A 9,935-nucleotide genomic window follows, 5' to 3' on the forward strand; every position below is an offset into this window, starting at 1 on the left:
GCACGATACACCACAACTAATCCTACCCGATTCGTACTCAATCCCCCATTTCAACTCAAACCCTACCTAAACTCTAGCCAACTCAAACCCTAACAAAACCAAGAAATGGAGAAAAACCAATCGGATAGAGTGGAGGAGCTACCTTCAGGGATCGATTTCCCTTCGTTTCCCCTTTGAATCGGGTGGAAGATCGAGTGGATCTAGAGGGGGGTAGCGACGGGCGGCGCCATGGAGCTCAGGTTGGGTGGGGAGTGAAGGAAAAAAGAAGGGGAGGTGGAGGAAGAGGCCGTCCAGCGGGTGGGCCTATATTCAGCTGAGTCGCGCCACGGCGCATGGCGCGACTCAAGCGCGCCAAAGCATGTGGCGCGACTCCGCCTTGCCACGTCATCCGCCGCATCGTGCGTGTGCCAGCGTGGTAGCTTGGTCACGCCAAAACATGTGGCGTGACCCTTTAGAGAGTCACGCCATGTAACTTGGCGCGACTAAAAGGGCTAGTTTTCGAAAATTTAGATTGGTACGGATTATTTATAAAATATTAGATTAAAAAGGATTAAAAAATCGTGGGTTGGGGGGTGCAAAAATGTCCATGCTGACACCGTTTGTGTCTAAAATGGACGGAATGGTAAATTTGTAAACAATGCAATCTTTCGAAGGTAATCTTGACGGAGTTTTTTCGATGGTAAATTTGTAAAATGTGGAACTTTTGGTGTTCGGATCCAATTTTCCCTTATAAATATAGTAGGTGTTTCATCCTTAACCAATCGAGTTTTCTCTTACTGACAGTTACGAGGCTTATATAAATGAGATAGACATTTGAATTCAGGCAACAGCAACATAATTTTTTTCTCATTTGCTGAGACTTGAGCTTCTTGTTGTTATGAGGAGGCTAAGAAGAGGATGTATGCTTTTAGTACAACAACATATATTGGTTTTCAGGCTGCAAAGGATGAAGAAATGACTGTAAATTTTCGTGGTGAGTGAACATGATATGAACTAATGTTTATCCTGCAGTATGATTAAAAAGTTATAGTTCTTACCTGCCTGTTTTGGTATTTTGGCCAGGGTTGCCTGGAGTATGCCTGTTTTAGTATCAGCCAGATCCAAGTCTCAGAGGGGAGAAGACGATCCGGCGGTTTGTGAATGTTGTGGCGGAAAACATCAAGAGCGCCCTGCACTCGCTGCATCGCCTGGACGTCTCAAAGCATCTTTTCTACCCATCAGCAGCAGAAGCAGAAGCAGAAGCAGAAGCAGCAGCAGCATTGAAGAGGAAGAGCAGCGGCTGGGCACCACAGATACCAACCTTAGAGTGTCTGCCAGCGCGTTCCATATGTTTCCGGTCGACTCCCACGACTCGATGGGATAATGCTTCCATGGAATTCTTTGCCCTCCTGAGCCCCCGCCGCAGCGAGAGCAGAATCTTCTGTAGCACAAACAGTGGCCATTCTGTCCTCTACCACGCCGACTCGCAGTGTGTCCAATTAGGGCTGGAAAAAAAAGCTCGTTAAGCTGGCTCGGTGGCTCGTTTCAAAATTGTTCCGATTACGTTCGTTCTTTTTTAAAAATAAAAATTAGTTGATTTGGAACAAAAGTCAATTTTGTCAGGCTCGGCTCGGCTCGGCTCGTTATGCTCGATTTGAAGTTGCATATCAAACAACGCGGGAGACTATAATAAATACGAATATATTGATTTCGAATAAATCTCGAAAAAAGTCGAGGCTCGGCTCGATTTCACCCCTATGTCCAATGCATGCCCAGCCTGCAGGATGAGTTCATAGGAAGGAGGCCTATTACCTTCTCCACAGGACACCCCAGCGTCCCAGAAGAGGACCTTTTTCATCTTGCATCCCGGTGCACAGTTATCCAGGTTCCATGTCCTCAGGTTTGGCCCCAATAGAGATGCAAGTGGGTACCCAATAGTATTTTATGGGTCAACTAAATAATTACGATGGCATGCCATTTTAGTTTATTTCTCCTCCTAAATTAATTACACACAATACCATTCTAATTCATTTTATAAAAATTTGGGTCGACCCAACAACTCAAAATAAATATATCTTACATCCCTAGCCCAAGGATAGAATGGATGATTGCACTAGGAGCCGCAAGGGCTGTACGTGGGAATCCCTTCCGCCGTTACCCTTTGGTGGTACCATCAACTCTCACACACTGATTGATGATGGCCGCACCATCTGCGTTTCATCCGCTCCAGATGCAGATGGTTGGGGCACCTATTGCTTTGACACAGTGAAACGCGAGTGGTGCTGTTAGATTTAGTCCCATATCAGAAATTGATAGTGGGGGAGCACAACATATAAGTTGAGCTAGTTCTCATCTAACAGGCTAGTCTTTTGAGTTGAGTTTGACCTGAGATCTAACAGGCTAGTCTTTTGAGTTGAGTTTGACCTGAGATCTAACAGGCTAGTCTTTTGAGTTGAGTTTGGCCTGAGACCTTGGTTGGGCTTCTCCCTCAGCAAGCACCGTCACCTGTGTGTGACGTCGGACCTCTGTGCCGTGGACCAACCCCCGATGTCACAGGTTGACATGCCATATCTGTGGAGACCCCACCCCCGATGTCGCAGGTTGACATGCCATATCTGTGGAGACCCCTGATGACTGGTCGACGCTAAGGTTTGACATCCTCAACCTTGGCGAAGGCAAGTTTTGCATGGTTGAGATCTTCGAAATTGCTGGTGACTCTGAATCAGAAGACTACTTTGAGCTGGGTGGAGATTTTGCTGTGCTTACAGGTGTTGACAGCCTGTTCAGTTGGCTTAAGCCACGGCAGATTCACTGTAGCAGCTGGTTTTGCAGACTACGTTGACTACGTTGAGCCGAACGGGGCGTAGTTGGTAACAAGCAGTGGCGATGGTGATAGAAAACTAGAGGGGCTCCGGATTCACAAGTCCAGACGTTACACTTTCATGCAAGATCAGGTAAAGTGGGTGATATACTCTATATCATATACGCCGTGGGAGAGGAGCGCTGAGAGCCCCCGGCGCCCCTGGGCACGGCACGTGTCCCAGGCCTGACGCCCAGCGTGGAGAGGGAGAGCTGGGAGCCCTCGGCGCCCCTGGGCACGGCACGTGTTCCAAGCCCGACACCCAGCGTGAATTTGCAGGCCGGATGCGCACCGCCTCCGCTAACACACTCAGACAGCACCGCCTCCCTCCTCTGGCCCACATTGTGCTCCTGCACATCGCGCGACGTCTTCACCTTGCCCCTTTTCCGCTTACCTCTTCTTGCCTTCGTTTCTTCCTCCTGGGCAGCGGGCGGCGCACACGCAGTTTTTAGTCCTCCAAAGTAGTGCGTTACTAAACTTAGCTTTTTGGTTACTAATGTGATGTCCGGATCTTATTTAGGTGTCACAATTAATTGTATCTTGACGCTATATATTGTGGGATCCTTCGTTCAAAAATGTTGTCTGGATGTGCTGAATGTTTTTTCCCATAACATGTGCTTTCTTTCTTTGCATGAAGCTTGTTTTACCAATCTCGGAGGTACTCGTGTGTCCACAGCATAGTGTAAATGCGGATCTTGGTCTTTCAAGAATATTTTCATTCTTTTTGAACATTTCGATTTCCCCCTTCTTGTATGCCTCTTTACATTCCCTTGTTTATGTACTACTAACATCGGAGGGAAGTAAGAAAGCACAGTGGGAAGAATAGCTGTCACTTCCTCAGAGCGTGTCAGATATTTTGTTGCAAAGCTTCTTCCCTGGCTGGTTATTTCGGAAATTCTGCTCCTGCATGCAGTATCTTCTACTTCAGTAGTACTATCAGATTGGAGTATACTGTCCCAGGTTGAGGCTCTGTGTATGGAGTATTCAGGTTCAGGTGGGCGAGCTTCGTCCCCGTTGTTCTTTCCATGCGTTCATTTCTTGGTAAGTAAACTGATTGTATGCCCCCTGAAGGTATGAGATCAAGATCAAGTTATTGGTTGATGGGGACCGGAGATTGTCACCTGAATACCCCATCGGCCCATCGCTGGCAAGGGAGTGGAGTGACACAGAACAATATTCTTGTTGTGGAGTAGCATATTTCCCTCTTCTATCAAATCTGAAACTATGCCGAAGCTACCTCCTTTCACTAGTAATATGTTCAGCTACCGTTCGGTTGCCTCACGCTCTCACAGAAATCAGTATTTTGTGAAATGCATACCTCCAGCTGCATCAGTATGTTCTTTACTGTTACACGTACTACTAGATCACACTGACTAGTTCTTTTTGTGCTATACCATCTGCAACAGTGTGATATGCTCCAACTTTTGGCTTGAATTTTCGTGAGGTCCAGTAGTGACACTGATCCGTGAAAGGCTGAAAGCTCTACAAACGCTTGTAAGGAACATTGGTTAAGCCCCAAGGGCCAAGTCTCTACTTTCAGTGACTACTCTGAACTGCCACAGGAGCTCCCATGGTTTTCCGGTGCCTCCTGAACCATCAGCCTGACCACCGGCTGAGCCAATGCGGAGCCGGACGACGCCGCCGCTCCTGACACCGCTGGAACGACCTCGAGGCACTCCTGGAAGTCAGCGTCGCAGGACAAGAGCACCCACTCGTTGTCATCGTCCAGGTACTTGACGTCGAACTCGCTGGCCTCCAGCCCCAGCCTCTTGGCCACCTCCCCCTTCACCGTCGCCACGCCTGCAGAGCTTGGCACCCTGAACCTGACGATGTCCCCTCTGTAGCTGGCCTTGACCGTCACCACGCCGGCGTCCACGCCGCGCAAGGGCGTGCGCAGAGCTGCGTCCCTGGGAGGAGGTGGAGCTTGGCATGAGCCTTGGGAGGAGGTCACTCTCAGAGCACTTGATAGGCATGGCAGGGCAGGGCCACCGCGAGCAGTAGCCGCAGCTGGAGCTTGGTGAGAAACAGCAGCAGCCGCAGTCGAAGCGGTCATGGGGTTTGTTGAGCCTGGCACCGATTCAAAGACACGCTTGATCTTGTCGAGGGAACGGTTAGCCTTGGCGATCTTGCGGAATGGCCATCTGGAGATGTCGTGCTGCCTGCAGATGCGCTTCATCGTTGTCGGACAAACTGCACAAGAACAGAGACATGTTTTACCTGAGTGCCTGACTCATGATCCAACATTCAGTCACGAACATAGTTCATGTTAAAACTAAACGTTCAGGACAATGCAGTGTTTGTGCATAAATAGTTGATGAATTCAGGTTGTTCTTAGATTGGAACAAAATTTGCCTTACCGCCTAGGCTCCTCGCCGCATCTTTCAGGCTCCCTGAGAAGTACCGATGCAGTACCTCCAAGCTGACAGTTTTTTCACCCTTTCTTTTTGCCTTCTTTTTCTCCTCAACAATTTGTGATCTTGGATCCTTGTCTCCATTTTCATCACCATCGTTCATCTTGGGTGCTTCAATGTCTGCAGCACCCACAGCTGTTGCCAGATGTAGACCCTCCTCGTCTGAATCCCTCTCATCCTCTCCATGATCGTTCAGCTCAAGCTCAGGGGCATCAGCCATGACGACACCATCATGCCGTAGCACGCACTCGCCGTCTGCAACGATCTCAAAAGCCAAATCCTGCAACCCGCTTATAGTGATCGCCTTCAGGTGGCCATCGCCAAAGAGTTCCGTGATCGTGGCCGCGACAGCGTCCGCCGCCGCCTTCTGCGCCGCGCCGTCTCTGCAGTCCGTCGGGAGAAAGAACTCCAGCACGCACTGTTCCCGGCTGCCGTCATCCATGGACGCATCGTCGTCGTCGTCGCCGCGGCGCAGCTGCACGCACACGGCGAGGCAGCCCGCGAGGCCGCAGAAGCGCGCGTGGTGCGCGAGCGGGTACGCGTCCATGGAGTACTTGGTGACGTCGGCGCAGAAGCGGGGCCCTCGCGCCGCCGCCGCCTCCTCGACGAGCCCGCCCCGGCCGGGACGCAAGTGGTGCTCGACGCAGGCCTCGCGGAAGCCGATGAGGATTTGGTCTGCGTCGCCGGCGAGGTAGAACGGGGTGCCGGCGGCCGTCAGGGTGGCGGCGTGCTCCGTGCTGGTGTTGCAGCGCTTGCATCTGACCCAGGCCTGCGCCAATGGCAGCCTGTGAGCTTCACCCACGGTGGTCAAGATGTCTGACACCTCGGACATGGCCAGCTGAGCCGCCTCGTCGTCGTCAGAAACCTGAGAAATGGCACTGGATTGGATCAGTAGATGAACACAGTATGATCGTGAAATCAATTGTTTCTGATTTTGCATTTCCTGTGATCGCACCCATTCGCACCTCGGCTGCAGGGCGGCAGATCCCTGCACCTCTCAACGCCACTGCCTGCATTGCATTTGGTATGTACAGTAAACACAAGTTCAGAAAGCAGGTCGTATTTTTCAGAAGCTTTGGAGGAAATTGTGCCATTCGGTCGGTTTGATTCTTGTGAGGCTTGTACTGTTCATGAAATAGTGTTGCATCTTGCCGCAGGAACTAGCAAGATCGATGTGCAGATCAAGAGTTGGAGTTGGAGCAGAGTAGTAGGTTAGGTCACCTGGAGGGCCTTGGAGAGCTTGTCGACCTCGGCGGCGAAGCGGAGCCTGGGCGAGGAGGTGACCAGCTCGACGACGGCGACGCAGGAGCCCGTGCCGGGGTCGAGGATGGGCAGCGCGAGGGCAGCCTGGATGTCGTAGATGAGCGCGTAGCTGATGCGCGCGTACTCGCCGGTGCCGTAGTACTGCACGTTGGGCGTCCACTCGGGCGCGCCGGCGTCGAACACCCGGCCCGGCAGGCCGCGCTCCCCGGGCACGCCGGCGCCGCCGACGGGGAAGGCGTGCGTGAGCGAGACGGTCCGGTACTGGAACAGGCGGTGGCACTGCGGCGGCGCCAGCACGAAGGGCTGGCCCCGCGTGGCCAGCACGCGGCGGCCCCCGTCCCGCGCCGGCGCCCACACCTGCACCAGCGCGCCGCCGCCGTCCCCCGCCGCCGCTTCCTTGTAGATCCTCAGCGCCCGCGCGATCCGCTCCTTCACCGCTCCCCCTCCTCCGCCGACCTCCTCCTTCCCCTCCGTTCCTCCTCCTCCGCCGCCGGCGCCGCCGCTCCGGCTCCGATCACTCCCACCTGCACGCCCACGCACGGATCCACGCAAACAGCCACGATCAGGCAAGCGTTCCGCCGGACACCCATCGATCCACAGCAGCAAGCAACCGGAAAAAAAACGCTCACTTGCATCGCTCCCCCGGCCACCGCCGTCGCGGTCGAGGCGGAGGTCGAACCACTGGATCACCCCGTCCATGTTCGCCTCCATCTCCACCACCATGCCCGGGCGATCCCCCCCGCACCGCATGCAGCAAGCCGCCGCAGCAATGTCGAGCCGCAGCTTCCCAAATCAACTCAACCACCCCGCGTCGCGGCGCGGGTCAGCGTCTGCTCCCGAGTCGGTTTGTTTACTCGCCTCTGGCGCCAGCTGGCGGGCCGCCATTGGCGAGCCGCGCGGGGATCCAAGGAATATTACGGCTGGCAGGCTGGGTGCCTGGGGGTGGGGGGATGCGGCAATTCTATTTATCGCGCGCGTGGCTGTCAGCCATCACGTCGCACAAGCCCGGAAGCGCAGGAGGAAGTTCCGCTGTGTTCGGCTGTTCCGTACTATGCTGGACGGTGGCCTCATCTTTTTTTTTCTATATCCGGACTCATCTAGTACTATTTCACTCTCCATTAGATCGGTCCGTATTAATTAAACACATGTTCTCGTATCAATTCGCTAGCTCCTCAGTTCTCGATTTTCTACCTAGGGGATGATATGGAATTTGCAGTTCTCATTTCACCATCATTTTAATTTTGTTAATTGATTAGGATGGACCAATGACACGTATAATTCTCGTTTCTTTCTTCTAATCCTAATTTTACTACTTTAATTTGTCTTAACTTTTGCCTTCATGCATTAGGTACGGGGCGTTTATTCATTGCGCGTGTTTTTTGCGCGCCGTTGCATTGCAGAAGGCTTCCCCCGATTCTATTGTACAATCCGTTTAGCGTTTTGAAGAGTTTAACAACATTTAGAATTATGGAACATTTTAAAGTGTTTAACAACATTTATTCAGAACTTTTTTAAATGTTCTAATGTTCCGGTACAATTCTGAAAAGTTTTACAAACATATATGAAATGTTTCGGAACAATCTAAAATGTTCCCAAACAAAGTCCAGAAATATTTTTAGCACAATCTGAGATGTTCCCAAACAAATCAAAAATGTTCCGGAACACTTTGAAATGTTCCAAAACAAAGTCCTGAATGTTTCAGAACTTTTCAACTGTTCTAATGTTCCAGTACAATTCTGAAATGTTTTTCCAAACATATCTGAAATATTTTACAGACATATCTGAAATTTTTTGAAACATAATGAAATGTTTCCAAACAAACCTGAAATATTTTTAATCATCCAAAACATTATAAAGTGTTTAACACTATTTATTTGGGTATTTTTTCATGCAAACACTCTGAGGTGTTCCCAAACTAATTTAAATGTTTCGAAACACTCTAAAATGTTCCGAACATTCCTGGATTGTTTTTTATCACTTAGAATATTATGAATTGTTCTTAATCTTTCAAAATTTTCTAATGTTCTAGTATAATATATGAAATGTTTTACAAAAAATATCTGAAATGTTTCGGAACAAATCTGAAATGTTTCCAAGCAAATGTAAAATACTTAATCATTCAAAACATTATGAAGTGTTTAACAGACTTTATTGGAAACTTTTCATGTAAACATTATTTCTAGCACACTCTGAGAGGTTCCCAAACTAATTTAAATGTTTTGGAACACTCTAAAATATTTCGGAACAAACCTGAATTGTTTTAATCATTTCAACATTTATTTAGAATTTTTTGAAATGTTCTAATGTTCTGGTGCAATTTTGAAATATTTTCAAACATATCTGAAATGTTTTGGAACAATCTGGAATGTTCCCAAACATTTTAAAGTGTTTAACAACATTTAATCAGAACTTTTCGAAATGTTCTAATGTTCCAGTACAAATCTGAAATGTTTCGAAACAATATGAAAAGATTCAAATATTCAGAACCTTTCCAAATTCTTTAACAATATTTAACTTCAAACTTTTCTTGTACACAAATATTTTTCGAAACAGTCTGAAATGTCTCCGAATTAACTTGAAAAGTTCTTGATTAGGTCCTTCGGTCCTAATGTTTGTTTTTCCTTGCTTCTTCGGTCCTCCCTGATCTTCCCCCAATCTGCCGATTGTTGATTAAGATCAATCAACTGTGTACTTGTTATAACTGCTTAATGGGCCGGGCCCAGCTTTCGCTTCCGCGTGCGTGGCGCGCGGCGCGCCCCCAGGCTTCTGCGACACGATCACGTGAAGTCGCATAAAGCGACATATAGACGCCCCCGGGGGATGTGCCGGTGGGGGATTGGGTTTGGATCGGGGCTGGGGTTAAGCCGCGGCTTTAACTAATCCGCGGGGGATTAATAAACTAGCTTATCTTCATGCTGCAGCTTTGGACTTTTGCAAATTGCATCTGGTTCAGTCTCGCATTGGGTGCTGGAGGGAAGCAGAGCACCATGAGAAAATCTCGTTTGATATCTTTCGCCTTGGAAACAACGACCGCGACAGAGGCGAGTTGTGATTAGCCACGAACATGTGCGTTTAACACGGCAAGAGTGTTATGATACAAATAAATTAGTGATCAATTCTGTAATTAGTTAATTACTTATTTAGATTAATGACATCATTAGGATGTCATCAAGTAGTTGTTAATCTCATAAAGGGGTCACTCTCAAAGGGGTATGTCCTTTGGAGAAGAGACACCCTTTCCCTCTTGTATATATAAAAGGAATGATCCAATCATCAATCTATACAAGAATTCACTCATTTCATTCTCTCTTCATTTTTGACTCTCAACACGTTATCATGCACTGTCTCTTCACTGAGCGCAAGAGAAGGCGGAAGAACTCGCCGAGTTCTCGTGCAACAGGAGACCGAGAACACTGCCGAAC

At 49.2% G+C, this 9,935-nt stretch overlaps 1 protein-coding gene across 1 annotated transcript; it reads right to left on the bottom strand.

Annotated features, from left to right (window-relative positions):
- Positions 1-3,534: 3,534 nt before the first annotated feature.
- On the bottom strand, positions 3,535-7,358 carry LOC120642827 (protein NLP3-like). The gene is made up of 5 exons (XM_039919466.1): positions 7,143-7,358; positions 6,472-7,037; positions 6,216-6,260; positions 5,197-6,115; positions 3,535-5,029 (listed from the first exon to the last, which is right to left on the bottom strand). The coding sequence occupies exons 1-5, from the start codon at positions 7,261-7,263 to the stop codon at positions 4,383-4,385; spliced, it is 2,298 nt and encodes a 765-aa protein (XP_039775400.1). The 5' UTR covers positions 7,264-7,358; the 3' UTR covers positions 3,535-4,382.
- Positions 7,359-9,935: the final 2,577 nt, after the last annotated feature.

Source organism: Panicum virgatum, chromosome 1K (genome assembly GCF_016808335.1).
Source record: "Panicum virgatum strain AP13 chromosome 1K, P.virgatum_v5, whole genome shotgun sequence".
NCBI classification, from domain to species: domain Eukaryota; kingdom Viridiplantae; phylum Streptophyta; class Magnoliopsida; order Poales; family Poaceae; genus Panicum; species Panicum virgatum.